Source organism: Trichoplusia ni, chromosome 8 (genome assembly GCF_003590095.1).
Source record: "Trichoplusia ni isolate ovarian cell line Hi5 chromosome 8, tn1, whole genome shotgun sequence".
Lineage (NCBI taxonomy): Eukaryota > Metazoa > Arthropoda > Insecta > Lepidoptera > Noctuidae > Trichoplusia > Trichoplusia ni.
The window spans coordinates 11917011-11935153 of record NC_039485.1 but is presented as its reverse complement, the minus strand read 5'-3'; the positions used below and the strand labels follow the sequence as shown (position 1 = coordinate 11935153).

The window sequence follows — 18143 nt, the reverse complement described above, 5'->3', positions numbered from 1 at the left end:
TAATTTTTGTTCCATGACTTTTGTTTTGTATTGTATATTTGTATGTAGTCATAATTTGAATAAAGAACTCTAAACTGGGCACATATTATTACAGTAAAAAAAATATTTTGTTTAAATTTATTTTTTAATCAAAATTATGATGAACTAGCTACATTTAAAAAAACACACACTGACTAACGGGTAAAGTTTTTACTTAATATTATTTTCATGATTACCCGATAAAAAGTCACACTTGCTAATTAATCACTTTTAATCCCGGTTTATCTGTTATTATTTTAGATATGTTCACTTCTATTCCGTACAGGCCATCTTCATATAAATACGGTAACTGCATAAGAACTTCATGTAGATAGTGCCCTCTCTCTTCATCATGAAGTGCGTGTTACTGTTGTCTATCGTTGTAGCAGGTAAATAATTAAAACTTTTATTCATGATATAAATTAAACCTTAATTTTATTGTTGCTGATTTTGAAACTTCAACAGTTTTGGTTAGTAACAAGAGTTCAGGGTCAAAACATCGCAAATATTGTCGAAATTTGTTTTTTTATTGAGAAAACTTTGTATCTCAAAATTAAGCAGACAGTTTAAAATGTGAGGTCTATTTTTTTTTTATCGCTGTAAATTTTCTATGAAGTATTACTAAGGCACTAGTTATATTTCAAATGCGTGTATTTCTTCTGCACGATGTAGCATTTTGCAGAATACCTATTTAAGGTCCTTGACTTCATCAGCCATTGAAATATAGCATATTTTGCAAACTTAAACAGATTTTTTACAAATCAATTGATTTTGATATGACAATTGTAACTTTAGAGATCCAAATTTCAAGCATTAATTTGCCCTAAAAATATTTTTTTTAAACTGTTATCTTATTTTAACTTAACAGCTGTTTTGCCTTTCACAAATATTCATTCCTTTATCAAATGTTTCATGCACAGCGTTTTGTGACTTTTCCATAAGGAAGGATAATTACATATTTTAAATTTGACTGAACATTGTAATCTGAGATTAATACAGTGTTATTTTGATTTATAACAATAATTAATCATCCATTAGATACGAGCATTAGATAATGAATATTCTATTATTTCCATTTATCTATTGTCAAAAAATTCCGTTACTGATCAATTTCTTTCCGATTAGTATCTTCCTGGGTTGATGTAGTTTTATCATTTTTGCATTAGTTATTTTTAACATTTCTTTTTCATAAATTCTTAAAGTTTTGGTTGCTATAAATGTTCGATTCGTTAGACTATTTTTTTTTCAATCTGTACTGTCCCAATGCTGTGTAAACGTCTCTCCTTTAGAATTCTATTTTTTTCTACCTACCGTATTATCTGGCATGTAATAAACCTATCAAGATCGTGGTTACATGCAGTCGTGGCAACGTTTCTTGGGTCTGCCTATTCAACGATGGCCCTCTTCTGACACTCATTGAAAGACAGTTTAGGTCTATCTGTTCCCCTTTATTCGCCACTATAACTTACTAATCAAGCATCGATTATCATTATAACACTCATCTTTTCTACACAGTTTGTACTGCAAGTGTTATCAAGGACCAAGAGTACCGAGAAGGCGACAGATACTTCCTTTTCCCCGGTGATGGTGACGGCATAGTCCACCTGGTGGATGCCGAAGAACCCGCAGACTTGGAATACATTGAAGAATACACAAGGAACCCTAACAACAATGCTTACTGGCTATTTACTAGGTAACATACACATACCTTCTACATTGATGATTGCACTATCAATCGATTGCATGTTTGGATGTGATTCCTCAAGGCGCAACAAAATTAGTTCTTGATTCTTGAAAATGAAAAATTAACCCACTCTAGATATTATGTGACATTTTTCTCATCGTTAACGTCAATAGAATCGCTCAAATGTATCTAGTTGGCAGGTTAAAGTCACGTGACCAATCGAAACGAAATATCATTTCAGCGTTATTTATTGACGTGCGATTGAAAAATAACACTTGGCTTCTTCAACAACATTTGCAGGCCTCTAGTTTTTATTGAATATTAATAATTTCAGATCTAACCAAAACTCACACCAAGTCCTGAGGAATGGAGACGCAAACTCCGTAAGGAACTCACACTTCAGTTTTTCGAAAGTCACTGTGTTCCTCGCTCACGGTTGGAACGGCAACGGTAGAAATGAAATGAACACTCTTCTCCGTCAAGGTAAAATATTATTTAATATAATTTATTTAAAATTATTGAATACTATTCAATATAAAAATAATAGTAATGCTCTTAACGATCCAATATTCTGTTTTAATTTTCGTAATTCTAGCATATACTTATAATGAATTTTTCATTTCACCAAAATGCTTTTTAATTTCGCCTCCTAATCCTGAAATTGTGTTTCAGCCTTCCTTCAAAACGGTGACGTCAACGTCATTGTTGTCGACTGGAGCGAGCTCGCCAACAGATCTTACAACACAGCTAAGGGCGGTACTGCTGAGGTCGGAAGAGGTCTTGGACGATTCGTCAACTGGCTCGTTAGTTTGGGAATGTCCTACGACAGAGTACATTTAGTTGGCTTCAGTCTTGGTGGTCACTTGGTGGGCAATGCTGGAAGGGAAACCAATTCGCGAGTCCGAAGGATTACAGGTACCAACCAACCACCTAACCACATTTTAAAATACCCTTAAACACCATTTTATAATAACATCAGAGTCAACAAATTTTACTCTACATTATTCTCAACCTTAAAAACAACCATACATAGAGTACGACCAACTTCAATAAGATTTTTCTGTATTTTATTTTAGCCTTGGACCCTGCTGGTCCTCTATGGGGTAACGACCGCAATCGCATCGTGCGTTCAGACGGGCGCTACGTCGAAGTAATTCACACTGATACCTCTATGCTTGGCTTCAACGACCCTTGCGGTGACGCTGACTTCTACCCCAATGGTGGCAGCAACATGCCTGGATGCCTCGTCAACAGCTGCTCCCACGGTCGTGCTTACGAGTACATGGCCAGTACTGTGAAGCACAACCATCTGCGGGCGAACCAATGCGCTGATCTTAGGGAGGCTACTCGTGACAGGTGTACTGGAACCCTCTACCATATGGGTAACAGTGACCTGAACAAGTCGCGGTAAGGAACCCTTATCATTTTTGACCCTGACCGAGGATTTTGCGATTTCAATTTAGTTTATTTTGTACTAGCTTTTGATTGAGTTTCCACCCGCTACTAATCGAAAATGATCAAAAGGAATCGGGTTAAAAATCCTATTTGTTAATCCTAGTTATAAACTATCTGTTTTACAAGTTTCGTCCAAATCTCTCTGTTCATTGGATTTTGCGTATAAGAGGAACAAGCATACACGCAAACTTTCTCGTTCATAATAGGTATTAGCAAGATTAAATCTGAATTAGGTGCGAGAGATCTTACGTTGTTTGCTATAAACCGTTTAAAAGATGTGGGTTCTGTAAGAAGCGTGATTATTATTAATTTTATCTTTTAAATAATACCTAAAACGCAGTACTCTAAGCCTGTTTTCGATTCCCCTATCTTTTGCCTTATTTTGACGTATTCAGGAAACATTGACTTGCACACGTATCTGTTAATCCTTTAATCGCATGTCTGATAATATTTATACCAAAGTTAATTAATCTAAGTCAATGACTCCATTGCAACTTTTTGCTATCGTAATATATTATACTTTCTAGAGTTGCCATTCACCATCAGGATACATAGACATTCTTCGAACATAATAGAGTTTATTTTTGTCCCTTTCTTTCTGGACCCGCAGAATGGGATTGATACCATGTTAGATTGAAAAAAACTAAGCTTAATTTGAATATTTTGTTTCAGTACGGGTATATACAGAGTCAACACTGGCAGAAACTATCCTTTCTAATCGAAACCGAACGAAAAATCTTTTGGATATATGGAACCGAAATTGATATGATCAAAGACGACAATATTTGTTTAATAAAATATGATTTTTAATTACATTTTGTTTTTATTATGAATTATCTTAGCAAATGCAAATGCAGTAAACCTACAGAAATATTTTTTAATTTAAGTAATAATCAAAACAACAGCTTCATTATTATAATATATTTTTCAATCTTATTACAACTGTTTCAAAATTCGTTCTAAACACTTCTTGCTTCTTATTCCAATCTTTATTATTCTTTCAAAACATATTTCCCAATATTTTTATTTAACACTCTTCATATAAACATCATTTATCTGAAACAACATAGAATACAATACAATAAACACTTCCATAACCATATTATAATATTACTTTCAGACAAGGAGATCCTCGGAACATGCGAAATAGACCCCCACTTACCCGATTATTCTAGTACGGTTTATCAGTGCATTAATTTTAATACTTTATTTTTAATGGTATTCAATATCTACCGAATTAATGCTGATATTTTAAGTATCAATCACGACAATGCACACATCATACCTAAATTAAGAACGTACAGTCAGCAACAAAATTTGCTGAACAATCAGATTTTCAAAACATTTTGTGCCGTATCTTAATTTTATTTTGTGTGAGAAAGAACTTCCGTGAGAGCACCGCGTCAGCTCATGATTAAAAACTTTTAAGGTTTGAAAGTAGTCTGGCTATGCCGATAAATACGCGTGGCTAAACCGCAATTAAGTAGGGTAAATTGCCTAACACCTAATATGATCAAAATAATATATATTAGAAATCCAAAAATTCCATTTCTAAACGACAAATAAATTAGCCCTTGTAAATCGAATATTGTTATGCAAATTCTGTTGCTGACTGTACAATTCGTGCGTACATTCGCTGATCCTCAAAGGTTTGTTCGCTTTCCTCCTATCTAGGCTTGAACTATGAACAAGTAGCTATTGTGGAAATGAGACAACACTATACATCTCATCTAGCCGCGTCTTGCTTACACAATGGCAGGAGCTCTACTTTCGACGCACACGATACAGTGGTCTATAGCAACAAAATCAGGTGTTAATTACATAATAATACAATAGAAAACATTCAAGGTGAGCTCTTAATCGCATGAACCACTATCACGCCCAAAGGAGATTAAAAGATTATGGCCACGCATATATTTGACGCAATAATTATTAATCAATTTAATCTAGTCAAATGATATTTACATTATTGTCAATTGTGTAATTGCAAAAATTCGAATTTATATTTTTATTGTGATAACGCTAAAGAAATCACTATGAGTGTGATTAGGATGCTTTAAATTTGCGTGATTTTCACTAACGTACCTACTATAATCTCAACAACGAATACTATACTACAATACAATCGAACGAAACATGTTATGATTGACATTATACTTCAATTTCAACACGTGTGTTGGCCTTTCTCATTCTCAAGGCGCCTTTACAAATCTTTTAAAGTAGTTGCCTATGTGAAAGATAGAGATGCCGCGCTGCGTCATGTAGTGCGCTATCTCGCTTTCACAGCTGCAACAGTTTTACTTTAATAGTGGGTGAAGGCGATCTGTTTATCAATTCAATCCGTCAAAATATCCTTACCTTTTCCTTCTCCAGCCATCTTCGTACAAACGGAGCAAACAAACGATGATCTTGGTGAAGTTTCACCGATTTCCTTAAGCTCACTATGCAAGCGATACTGATTGTGACCATACATCCAAATCCAGTGAACCATAGGTATGAGATCCGATAAAGGTAAGGCACCTCACTGTGAAGAAAATAATAAAATTATCATTATCAGTAGCCATTAGCGCAAGTTGTCCATCAAATTGTGGGTTTATTGTTTATACATCTTTGACAACCAGTCTTGTTAAGGGGTATCGTGTTCCCCATTGCATGCATTTATGTGATCCGCACAGGCTTGTTCTGAGAAGAAGTGTCTTTGTGCGTGTGAATGTTGTGAATTTAGAACGATATTTAGCAAAAAGTCGTCCTTACGAGGATGTCTTTGCCATAATCAAGAAAAGGACAAATACTCATTTAAGAAAACATCAAAATATCATATTCGAATAGGGCCATCTGTATAAAAATGTTAAACTTCACCTTTCAGCATCATCAACGTTTCGCACTATTTCATCGAATGTATAAGTACAATTGCTTGTGAATCTTGGTTTCTCCTCAAACTTTAGCATCCCGTTTGCTTGTGCAAGTTGGGATTGAGCAGCAATCCACCAAGCTGATGTTAAACCGAAGACACCTCCTGTTAACGCACTCTAAAAACAAATAAATTAACAAAAATGTAAGAAAAAAATCTTATTTTACAGGGTCTTGGCTTTACCCAAAATTATCCCCAAAAGCTGTCTTTCTCCATAATCAGACAGAAATTTAGTACTCTAACGAGCTTAAAAAAATACAGGACATGTAAAACATAATGATTCAATTAATTATTATCTCTATATTTTTTACCATATTTCGATAAAAAATGGCTTATCACAAATCTAATCTAAATTCATCAATATACAAACCGTAGAATCGATAAAGGGCAAAAACATTCCCATGAGGAACACCCCAGACAAGGCTCCCATTGATGCTGATGACAGACTCATTGTTAACTGCAGAACTGAACCCAGCCTTTCCACTACGTATACTAAAGCTAAAAAAGAAAAAGAAAGAAAATTAAAATGAATATTTTTCGAAAATGTATTTTAAAAATAAATTAAAATTGTAAATTCAGGTGTCTGTTCTAATTGGATTAAGATTAAATTAAGTCACACTTATTGAAATTCAATCCTATTCCAAGGGGATTAAGATCGAAATAAATCTAAAGATGCTTCTTGCAAGTAGGTACAACTTACTTTTTTCAAACGTTACTTAATATAGACAATATTTTCATACCTACGCAAATTGCTCCAAGCACAACCACTACACCTCGGACTAATATTTGTGTTTGCCTGTGCGATAACTTCCTAAAAAATGGCTTCCAAAAATCTTCTAAAACAACTGCAGCCATGGAATTTAAACCAGTCGAGAGGGAGCTGAAAAATACATCGCATTATTTGGTTTAAGTACGTGTTTAATTTTATTAACTTCCTAGTAAGTCTTTCGATATACATAATTTTGTACACAGAAAACTAATCTTGCATAACCTTAAGCCGAGATTTCCTTGATCTTTTCCCAGCCTCAATTCGTGTAGGTTCATTAGGTGTTGTGGCTCTTTATGATAATTAAAATATTTTTAAATAAATTTAATGTAACTAGTCTATGTTTTACCTTTTACTTTACGTTTTTGACTCACCTTAGAGCAGCGCTAAACACCCCAGCCACAAAGATCCCAGGCATGCCGTGCCAATCCCCAAGTATGTCCATCACCAGTAATGGAAGAAGCTGGTCTTTAGCCAATGCTAGCTTGGAATCCAGTGGGTCGCAGTCATGGTATCTTGCGAACGCCACTAAACCACTGTAGCCACAGATGAACACAATGAAAACTACGCCGAAGAGAAAACCCCAGAGAGTCCTGAAATTAAGTGAAGGTATTAATTATCGCAAAAGGGGTAACATTTGTAAAAACGTTCCGATTTTCAGATTTATTTGAATAATATCATATATTCAGTAAGTTCCTTATAATGATCCTAATTGCCATGAAGTCATAGTCCCGGGTAAAAGCTTATTTATTTACAAAAGCACCAATCTATGACTTAATTCAACCTAGTCGTCCCTCTGCTGGATGCAGGCCTCTCATACTTGCTCTTCTAAGTGGAATACGAAAATATATATACTAAGCACAAAATAAAGAAAGAAAAAATGTTGTCCTCATAAAGGATAGTTCTAAGTAGATAGGTAGATAAGTGCTGGGGGCCTGTCACCACCTCATAAAGTGACCCTACCATAATCATGGAAGAACAACGTCTTTCTACCTCATGTAGACTAGAAGACTGTCTCACTTCCAACCAATAACTGCCTACTTTGCGACCTGATCTTTATATTACTTGGTTACAAAAGTACTTACTTCTTTGATGATTTCAATTCTGGTAACGAAAGAAATCTTTGCATCATAGATTGGTTTACAGCTATGTTGCCAATCCAGTAGAATGTTGCGCCGATGGATACCGACCATACTGAATGTCTTTCTGTTAAGTCTAATTTGAAACTAAAAAAATATATGTATTTTATTCTAAACTAAATTGACAGTTATCACAATACTATTGCACGGATAGCAAAGTCGTTTAAACCTATCAAGCAAAATCCAATCCATTTGTCGAATTTACGAATGCTTGTTCTGAGTTTGGTACTTTTTTTTATGTGAATTGAAATTTTTGTGAAACGCTCTGCGACAGACAGACGGATTGAATCACTACTGATCATAATATATTTCTTTACAGAAACAAAAAAGCTTAAAATATAATTACGGTGGAAATTCCAGTCGTCCTGTATTCCAATTTTTTTTAATAACTTCTGTAAAGCCGCCGACATTTATGGTCCCTTTTACTATAACTAATAACATTGCTCCGATCATCACTATTGTTTGAATCACATCAGTCCATACTACCGCTTTTAAGCCTCCCTGAAAAGATAATAAATATTAATTCTCCCTCTGTTACTCAAGATATGGAGAGACAATTAATATTTAAAGATTTTTTCCATATTCAACAGTTTAAATTTAAAGTTTTTTTTTTCGTATCTAACAGTAAGCGACATAAAAGATATTACTCACCAAAGACGTATAAAATATGCAGACGAAGCAAAGTATTGGCGTCGTTATGTGAATGTTGATACCGGTCACTGAAACATAGACCATTTCAATGAAATTAAGAACAATTAAGAGAAACGTGCAGTTATAAAAAGAACATTATACATATGTCTTTACCTTGATTGAACGCTAAAGCTGGAACGTATACCACAATAGGCAGCCACGCCAACTAAAATACATAAAAGAGATTAATAATAACATAAGAAAAATCAAAAATTTTAGTAATTTAAATTATTTTTAAGGAAAATTTTCTTTGTGTTTTACTATACTTAAGTATAATATGTACTCTTAAGGCAAGGTAACATTATGTACTTACTAAATATACGCTAAATATTACGGACCCAAAAACCCGTAATCGCTTGTCATAACGAAGCTCCAGGTACTGAAAATAAATTGATATGTAAAAAACCAAATTAAATATGACAGTTGTTACTACTTTGTATAGGTTTTCCACTTGATTCGGTAATATATGTAATTTTTAGAAATGTAAAATATTATTGCATTGTCTACAAACAATATCGAGACATTTGTAGTTTTTGTCTGTTTGTCTATGCGTCTGTAAGCGATGAACTCTGCAACGACTTATTTGATTCAGTTGCTTTCAATTGTTTGTATCTAAGTATAGATATTGTTTTGCGTTAGTTTTTGTTTCATGCCAACTGGTCAAAAATTAAAAAGTTATGCTAATTGTAAATGAAAAGATTGTTCAAATTTCACTTTACCACGCGAACGAAGTCGCTAGCTTAGCTAGTCAGTAAAAGAGGTGCAACTTACTTCATAAGCTGATGTAAGGTTAAGTTGATGTAATATGGGTAGGAACGTATACGAAACTATTATAGACATCATTAAAGCACCGACTAAGGCGAATACGTAGGATGTTCCATAAATATATAACTCTGTTGGCGTGCCAAGCAGAGATATTCCTGAGATAAAACTGAAAACAAAAGAAGATACTAGAATGCTGCAATGTAAGCATGAACAAAGAAGGTACATTTAACTTTAGAATCAATGTTTCCTTTTTTTGCTACATAAATAATTGGCCAGTGTCACAGTCGTGTCAAAATACTCAAAGAATCTCATAATATTCAACAATTAATTCAAAGGCAATCATCTTTACATATTGTCATTGTACCACAGGTAGCGTCGACGAAATGGCGACCAATTTCTTAAATGAAAGTTGGCTCTAAACTACTTATATCTAAGTATATTTATATTAGGACTTTTATTTTTTTCTTTACAATTTTTTAATCAAGAAACAAAAGCATCTGCTAAATTTTGAAGATAATTCTACGTTGATTGGAAGAGAAGTCAGCCATTGTACTTATTTGTAAAAGAAGGATTAAACAACTCGCTTAGGTAAGAATTGTGCATATCTTGCACTGACGCAGTACTTTTGCGATATTTACCGACTCACGAGGACGTACTCCGCTCGAACGGAAACAGATGGCAATAAAAACACACTTAGTATTATTAATAACAAAAATTACCTTGCAACTAACGAGAAACAAACAGGCAGGACCTTCATATTCCTGCCACCCATCAAATAATCCTGTGTCGAACTCTGTTTCTTGACAAAACCAAAGTAAACACCGATACCACCACATATTGTCAGCATGAAAACAAACAATATATAATCAAACCAAGCGAAATGCTGTAACGACTGCCTCACTGCCGAAACGTGTAACTTTTCATCAGACATTCTACAAAACTCCTTAAAATAAGACTTCTTTAACACTTTCCCACAATTCTTAGATACTAAGTAATTTATCCTGAAGTGAAAATATTAAATCTAAGCGAGTTGTTTCAACACGTCTCGTGTCAAAGTGTAAATGAATACAAAAGCAATTTTACAATTGTCGCCGGCTATTTTCCTTGACTGGGGGCTATTTTCGTCACAATTGACCATTTCCTACGCTCCGCTGAAATAGACCTCAGTGGACCTTCAAAGGATATTGTAGTAATATCTTTGATCAAGTGATAACCGTAGCTAATGATAAAATGCTCTACATTATACCGACAAGTATTGTATTGTTTTTGATTGATATAAGAAGACGTTTTGTAAAACAGTAAATATCTGTCGACAAGTAATGATTTGTGTACTATTTGTTTTGTGTCTCAAAAAAGATGCGGAAATGGGATTAAAATATTATGAAGTTTGAAGATGAGTGGGAAAAATAAAACGACACTTGCATCTTGAAATATTTTATTAAAATAAACTCTTAATTAGATAATCAGCTGATTTCTTCGCGTTCTGCGATCGGTTTCATATTTATTGAGGTAGAATTCGTTTGGCAGGTTTCCTGTAACAATAAAATGCATGTAGTACTAGCCAGTAAATTCATTGGACATTATTTTGATTGATTGATTTCGTAAAGCAAATAATTGATTAGGCATTTTGATTGATCTGATTTATTTTTAAATCTTTTAATTTAGTATTTAAAATCTTGTTATTTTTACATAGTAATAAGATTTTATAGCAAAATAATATGTGGAAGATAAAACTGTAATCATTGGTTGAACTATTTTTTTAAATTTTCTTTCCCCTACCTTATTCTGTCCATAAGCTCTTATATAAGGTTCGTCTGTGGGATGAGGGGGTTCCTTATAGAGTTTCCTGAGCTGTGGAGCGAGCAGCCTCGGTGCTGGCGGCAGGTGCGGCTTGCCTCGCGCGCGGTTTATGCGGGAGACCACGGCGCCGACACACACGCTCACCATGGCTCCGGCGAGGGTGTACCACATGTAGGACACGCGGAGGACTGGGTTTACATCATCACTAGAGGAAAATAAGTCCTGGTGAATTTATTGGACATAGTTAATTTTTTCTAAGTCAATTTGGTTATATTCGTCTGGAAATACGAGGAAAATTAAACAGATATTCATGGATATCTTATTACGATTTAATAAAGCAGCTTATATTGAGTATTTAAAACAGGGCATGTTTCAACCTCAAGCCCCCACTTGAGGTTGAAACATGCCCCGTTTTATATAGTATAGGATTTTTTTAACTGTGAAAATAGGCCGTGAACAGGTAAAAGCTGGACTTTTGTAGAGTCGTAGTAGAGAAGATTTTTTAAAAGAGTATTGTATTTTCTTGAAGGTTGTAACCCGCACAGTACTGACCCTTATAATTTTCATACCTTACACTTCATCCATAACCCAAAAACATACCTAAACACGGAATCCTCAATGATATTGTCGGCGATGGTAAAGTTATAGGTGCAACCCTCAGTGCTGAGCGATTTATGAGGGTGTGTGATCTGCCCGCGAGCTATGGCGAGCTGTGACGTCAGACACCACCAGGACATTATCGCGACGCCGCTTACACCACCCACCAGAGCACCCTGGTCATCAACGTAGCTGATTAGACTAACTTAACTTTTTTCAAAGATAAATTCTTTCCTTGATTAAAATTCATAGTAAACTACATAGATCGTAAGTCTGAATGCGTCGTTGATTTCTCCATCGAGGTAGTTAATCCATGAATGTCCTTTCACTAATCAGAAAGCTAGGTGACGTCGTTTGTTACTAAAGCCTGCTGGCTGGTGCTTTTACAATAATTATTAATTTTTTTTTAGATTTCTAGTAAGTGACAATTTAAAAATCAAATTCTTACTGTAGCATCTACCCAAGGCATGAGAATTCCCATGGTAAATACTCCAAGCTGTGGCCCCATGGTCATGGACTCCAACGTCATTGTCAGCTGTAAGATCGTCCCCATCTTCTCCACTATAAAAACTAGACCTGGAATTTTATTTAATAATTTTATAGCAGATAATTTTCAAAAATTACCAAAAGTTTACCATCTTTACCCAAAGTTAGACACGTGGTACTACTCTTTGACTTGACACTGGTAGGAACTCTATTTGGCTTATCGAAACTAATATTTTCATTTAAGTAAAGTTGCTTGCCCACGGAGTTTAAACACTAAAAACAAGTATAGGAAAAGTGAAAACCGATAAAATATGTCCGATTAAAAGGCTACAAACAGTAAATTAAAATTCATAGCTACTTTGAAACGGTAAAATGCTTAAAAATAATATTGAGTATTGGATAAAAAAAGTGGAACAAAATATTTACCTACACAGATAGTGCCCAATAGAATGACGACCCCTCTCATGAGCCAGCTGCTCTGCCTATCTGATAACTGCTTGCTGAAGAAAGGCTTGTAGAAGTCTTCTAGCACCACGGCCGACATAGAGTTCAGACTTGTGGATAGTGAACTGGAAATTTAAGAAAATAATAAATGAAATTTGTTTGACTAACATAGCACTTCGTTGCTTTGCTAACCCTCCTATAGAAACATCGCTGAAGAAAATAATCATAGCGAAAGGCATGAAGAACGCTCAGCCTTAAATGAAGTAATAAATCCTTCCCAAATGCTACTTAAAAATATTGAGACTATTTTCACTGATTAGTTCGACAGGAGCATTTTCTTTTTAGACTAATTTCTCGTACCTACGATTTATCATTCATGTACGATATTCATGTTATAGACAGTCATGTTTGTTAATATTACTTGTAAAAGCACCAAATTACCTTAGGGCTGCACTGAATATTCCGGCGACGAAGACACCAGGTAAGCCAGGGATGTCACCAAGCACATCCATTACTAGAAGAGGTAGAAGCTGGTCTTTTGCTTTTGCTAGCTGAAAATCAAAAAGGACACGGGTTAAAACTATTGAATTATGAAAAAGGACTGACTAGATCAAAAAAGTATAGAAAACTTAAAGATTCCTATAATATTGCAGTTCAAGTAGCCGAAAATATTAAATGCATGGTTTTTGTTGTAGTGGTATCGGAAGTCTCATTATGTTACCTCACAATACTTTCGGTAAGCTTAATATAAGAACAGGCATAACTAAGTTGAGCACAATAAGTGAAGTGTTCCATGTAAATTACAACGAAGGACTACCTGCCTATTAACTGTTGAAAAGCTGTTTGATCAGTCAGTCATAAAAGCTTTAAAATATCTCCGATTACGTGGAAGGACGTTTTGAACTGAAGACGAAGAGGAGCATCCTCAATTTTCGTCAGCCCAATCAAGTCCCTACCACGTTTTATCTCTATAAAGTATAACCTTATCAATCTTTTGCAGTCGCTCTAGATATGCATAACAATGAACACCTAGTACTTGAATCGCTTCTCAATCCTAGTACTTCGTAGAAGTCAATTGCAGGAAACTGGTCATTGGTGTTAGTAGGCCACCAGCGCATCTCCATTATTTTCTGACATTGGGATTTGAGCTATCAATGTACCTTACTCAACGAAGCAATTGTAGGTAGGTACCATCAAACGGTTAGACATAGTTGAGGTTACTCCTAAAAACCCGGTCGAGTGCGAGTTCGACCCGCAACATTGAATGTTACAAATATAGCGAAATAACCAAATTAGCAATAAAAAATTTCGACTATACCAATCTTAACTTTACATGGATTATTATTAATTATTCTAGCAGCAAGAAACATCCTTTGAGAAAATTTGCACAGTCTAGATATCACGGTTGATGAGATCAACCTAGACGGACAAACTGCGAAGCGATTTGTAATAGCATACTGTTTTACCCTTAGGGCGGCTTATGGTGGAAAATATAAATAGAAAATTAAATACGAGTAATGTGAAAGGTAATAAAATAAGAACATTATTCTCAGAAACATATCTTGATTTTGTGAACCCTTACCTTGGTTTGTAACGGGTCGCAGTCGTGAAACCTTGCATAAATCAATAACCCGCAGTACAGACAGAAGCAATACAGAAACGATATACCAATGCAAAATAAGAAGACTGCCCTGAAAAAGTAAAAAAGAAACACATCATTTGATAGATTCTAAGTAGTGTAAAAAATATCAAGTAAAAGTGAGTTAATTCAATAGTTGAGGAGAATGTTATGCTTCTGATTTGTAAGCAAAGAGGTTGTCTATCTCTCACACTTTTTAATTAATTTCTGGACTTACCATTTAGCTCCCCTTAGAGTCGGCAAAGAGAGGTATCTTTGCACCATCGTTTGATTGACAGCATTGGATTGAAGCCAGTAAATTGTTCCCCCGATTATTAAACTCCAGATCGTGTGTCGTGTTAGAGGATTAGGATCCCAACTGTATAAGAATAAAACAAAAAATTGAAATACCATTAAACGAGAAAAAAATACAAAATTAATGAAGGAGTTATTCAAAATCAAGTAAGGTATAATAACTCGATGAATCTTGACTGTTAAATACGTTACAAAGCTATTACCTACCTAACTACTAAAAGGCAGAAATTGTATTTAATTATCCTACAAGTTCGATGGAAAGCATTAATGCACAGTAAATGTACTTATCAACAACTTAAACTAACAATCATTGAATGAAAATGAATAATGGTCGCCCACATTGTACTCAGCTAAAGCAAATGCTTGGATTTATGCTAAAAATAAAAATAGACTGGTTTACAGTATTTTAAATTGCTAGATAAACTACTCCAATAAATCAGAACAGTCGTTGTGGGTTGATGTCTGCTACACAAAGCAATCACTTTAAATTACTCTGTTAAGATGCACGGAAGAATGCAGTTATGATACATCGTATGATATGTCAACTGGAAGGTAGTACCTATGTAATTTATAGTCATCTGTATTTAGCCTTGATGTAAGGTATTATTTAGGTATACATAACACTTATTAAAATTTTAAGAGTTGTCAAGGGTGTTGATGAACAAAATCAGACAGCACAATGTTTAAAAAGTACCCTCAAAGTTCGAGGAGTTTTAGCAATTATCAACATGGTACAATAGTTTTATCAGTTCCCAAACTTACTACAAGCGCGTCATCACCTGACTCAGCTATGAAATTAATTCTTTGGACAACTTACTTTGGCATTTCAATCCTTTCGCTATCCATATTCCTCTGGAAGACAACTCCTATACCGCCTACGTCAATAGTCCCTTTTATTGCAACCAAGGCCATTGCGCCAAACATTGCCGTAATTTGGATGACATCCGTCCAAACGACCGCTTGTAATCCACCCTAGGTCATAAAATATACGTTTTAAAAGCAGTATTTGTAAAAGTGAGTACAAGCAAGCAATATTTGGTAAAAAACACTTACAGCACTGGTGTAAAAAATGCAAACCAAACACACGATCGGTGTGATGACGTGAATATCTACTCCCGTAACTGAAAAAAAGAGTAACTGAATAGAACATAGTTAGTACCTAAGTGGTTCTGAGGCATGCTGCGGTAATCGAGGTAATCAGTTAAGCACGTAATATATCTTGAAAGAAACTGATTTGGTACATCGTATTTATAGGTCCTAAGATTGTTCCCAGTGGCATACCTAAGCGTTTTAAATGATAAAACGGAAGCTTTAAAAATATATCGGTAATATGAGTAATAACTATCTGTGGATTGCACAAAAAGGGAATTCCCGAAATTAAATAACGTAAATATTTATGCGCTATTAATTAGATGTAAACAAAGATATCGTAAAACATTCCATATTACCTTGATTAAATGCCAATGCTGGAACGTAAATAACAATCGGAAGCCAGCCTATCTGAAATTGATCAATATTTTAAATTTTTATTTACACCTAGATACATCATAATGATAAGTGAAGAAGTCTAAATAATATTTACCAATGTAAACGCAAACAAAATCGATCCAAACAGTCGCACTTTATTGTCGAATCTAATTGATAAGTACTGAAAACAAATGAATCATAGTTAGTACGTCGTAGTTAATTTAGGAACAAAACAGGCACCAATGTTAAGGCTTAAAAAATACGACTTTATATCAGAGGAAGGTCTAAGGACAGGCTGACATGACGAAGATGATGAGGATTTAATGACAAAAAAAAATAAGAAGATCTTACCTCATAATTCGAAGTTATTTTGAGTTCGTGGAACACTGGCAGGTAAATCTGTGTCATTATGATGGACATTAAGAATATGGCTCCTATTATAAAAGCATACTGTGTTCCGTGCATGTAGACCTCCGTCGGCGATCCTAATAAAGTTATTCCTGAGACGAAACTGAATAAAAAAATTACATGAATGTTAATTTGGTACTCTAGGTACTTACTTCAAATCGGGACAAAGTATTCGGGTAGTTTCTAGCATGCAAGTTTTTTTTATTACCTTTGAATTAAGTATTTTTCAAGCGGTTATATTTCCACAAAGAAAAAAAAAGTGGTTTTATTATTATCATTTTAGAAAAATAATAATTTGTACTTACCTAATTTAAATTAAACGCGTAATGGTACGTAATTGCTATTAATCATGAGAAGGCACTCAAACATATTCAAACATTGGATTTAACGGAAATTAAGAACAAATCTTACCTTGCTACCAGGGACATAGAAACGGGAACCACTTGCATATTCCTCCCACCAAGCAGGTAATCAGCTTGAGTCGTTTGTTTTTTCAAAAAACCCCAATAAACTCCTACGACGGCACTAATAGCCAACATAAACACGAACACCACATAGTCCACCCAAGAAAACCTTTGCATCAGGTGAGTCAGTTCTGCAACATCACCTTCCATTTCCCCCATAATGATAAGACGAAAAACGGTTTCGCAAAATTAATCACATAAAACAATATACGAGGCACTTCCCAATTCTTCTTTAGATTGACTTCTGAGACAGATTCAAATCTCGGTGCAACAGGATTATTTATTGAAATTAATAGCTCGTATCATATCGATGTGCGTAGCGTTAAAGGCACCCAACATTCAAATGCATGAGTCCGCCGAGACGTAAGCTCAATCTGTTACAATGAAACAATTACGATAACTCGCAATTTAAAAGAGGATGTTGCGAGATCGCCCCCCAACGGTAGCTAGGAGCAAATCGGGAACTGACTACTTGCACCTAAAATGCGTAGGTTGGACATCGTGAACGCTTCCTCCGCGGAGTATGGAAATTAGAACGGTCGGTGAAGATTTCCCTAGAAGCTAAAATGATCCTAGCATTTCGTCATTGTAGATTCCTTATAAAGATATCCCAGCGCAGAGCGCAGAAGCAGAGATCCTTACACAGGCTCCATAATAAAAATATAAAACATCAAAGGTTTTTGACTGATGTTGACATAATTGGGAGATTAAGGTGCCGGTAATGCCCAGGCAAAACATGACCAATTAGCCATTGTGCATCGCTTTATGCTTCGGAGCCTTTCGAAGAATAGCTGTTGATTTCAAATGTGTCTCATACAATTTTCTTTACCAAATTACCGTGGGTAAAGTAAAGCTCTATGCACTAGCAGAGTTCGGTTGAAGAGGATTCATACCTGGTCAAAATTGACAAAATAATGCTTTATAAAGTAATGATTTGCACTCTTAAAAATAATAGGCATTTTACTCATCTACATTCAAGACTTCTTGGAATTATTTATTAAAGTAAATTAACGTTATCCTGATTCATTTTGTTTGTTACCATAACTAGTTAGTGACCCTCACCTGTATTGGCTTACGTATAAAATTAATTTAATTTAAGCTAAATATTATACTGCT

At 34.9% G+C, this 18143-nt stretch overlaps 3 protein-coding genes across 3 annotated transcripts; 1 reads left to right on the top strand and 2 right to left on the bottom strand.

Annotated features, from left to right (window-relative positions):
* Positions 1-307: 307 nt before the first annotated feature.
* Positions 308-3921, top strand: LOC113496461 (pancreatic lipase-related protein 2-like). Its single transcript, XM_026875689.1, has 6 exons — positions 308-407; positions 1534-1711; positions 2037-2185; positions 2375-2617; positions 2779-3109; positions 3830-3921. The coding sequence occupies exons 1-6, from the start codon at positions 371-373 to the stop codon at positions 3873-3875; spliced, it is 984 nt and encodes a 327-aa protein (XP_026731490.1). The 5' UTR covers positions 308-370; the 3' UTR covers positions 3876-3921.
* Positions 3922-4025: 104 nt separating this feature from the next.
* LOC113496459 (sodium-coupled monocarboxylate transporter 2-like) lies at positions 4026-10630 on the bottom strand. The gene is made up of 13 exons (XM_026875688.1): positions 10148-10630; positions 9435-9594; positions 8977-9042; positions 8778-8829; positions 8625-8692; positions 8320-8474; positions 7920-8060; positions 7209-7427; positions 6809-6948; positions 6439-6566; positions 6017-6186; positions 5516-5681; positions 4026-4213 (listed from the first exon to the last, which is right to left on the bottom strand). The coding sequence occupies exons 1-13, from the start codon at positions 10357-10359 to the stop codon at positions 4181-4183; spliced, it is 1710 nt and encodes a 569-aa protein (XP_026731489.1). The 5' UTR covers positions 10360-10630; the 3' UTR covers positions 4026-4180.
* Positions 10631-10846: 216 nt separating this feature from the next.
* On the bottom strand, positions 10847-18014 carry LOC113496458 (sodium-coupled monocarboxylate transporter 1-like). Its single transcript, XM_026875687.1, has 14 exons — positions 16975-18014; positions 16507-16666; positions 16271-16336; positions 16137-16188; positions 15742-15809; positions 15506-15660; positions 14612-14752; positions 14338-14446; positions 13197-13306; positions 12738-12880; positions 12274-12401; positions 11829-12001; positions 11208-11433; positions 10847-10960 (listed from the first exon to the last, which is right to left on the bottom strand). Exons 1-14 carry the CDS (start codon positions 17184-17186, stop codon positions 10892-10894), a joined length of 1812 nt encoding a protein of 603 aa, XP_026731488.1. The 5' UTR covers positions 17187-18014; the 3' UTR covers positions 10847-10891.
* Between the last annotated feature and the right edge of the window lie 129 nt (positions 18015-18143).

What these genes read in the sequence shown, in the direction of transcription:
- LOC113496461 (XM_026875689.1), top strand. Translation starts at nt 371, where the DNA reads ATGAAGTGCGTGTTACTGTTGTCTATCGTTGTAGCAG. An exon ending in GTTGTCTATCGTTGTAGCAG is followed by an intron (nt 408 to 1,533) that starts GTAAATAATTAA and finishes TTTTCTACACAG; the next exon opens with TTTGTACTGCAAGTGTTATC. An exon ending in GCGAGTCCGAAGGATTACAG is followed by an intron (nt 2,618 to 2,778) that starts GTACCAACCAAC and finishes ATTTTATTTTAG; the next exon opens with CCTTGGACCCTGCTGGTCCT.
- LOC113496459 (XM_026875688.1), bottom strand. Translation starts at nt 10,359, where the DNA reads ATGTCTGATGAAAAGTTACACGTTTCGGCAGTGAGGCAGTCGTTACAG. An exon ending in GTGTTTAGCGCTGCTCTAAG is followed by an intron (nt 6,949 to 7,208) that starts GTGAGTCAAAAA and finishes TGTATTTTTCAG; the next exon opens with CTCCCTCTCGACTGGTTTAA. An exon ending in AACGTTGATGATGCTGAAAG is followed by an intron (nt 5,682 to 6,016) that starts GTGAAGTTTAAC and finishes TTTTCTTCACAG; the next exon opens with TGAGGTGCCTTACCTTTATC.
- LOC113496458 (XM_026875687.1), bottom strand. Translation starts at nt 17,186, where the DNA reads ATGGGGGAAATGGAAGGTGATGTTGCAGAACTGACTCACCTGATGCAA. An exon ending in ACTCTAAGGGGAGCTAAATG is followed by an intron (nt 14,447 to 14,611) that starts GTAAGTCCAGAA and finishes TTACTTTTTCAG; the next exon opens with GGCAGTCTTCTTATTTTGCA. An exon ending in ATTGAGGATTCCGTGTTTAG is followed by an intron (nt 11,434 to 11,828) that starts GTATGTTTTTGG and finishes ATTTTCCTCTAG; the next exon opens with TGATGATGTAAACCCAGTCC.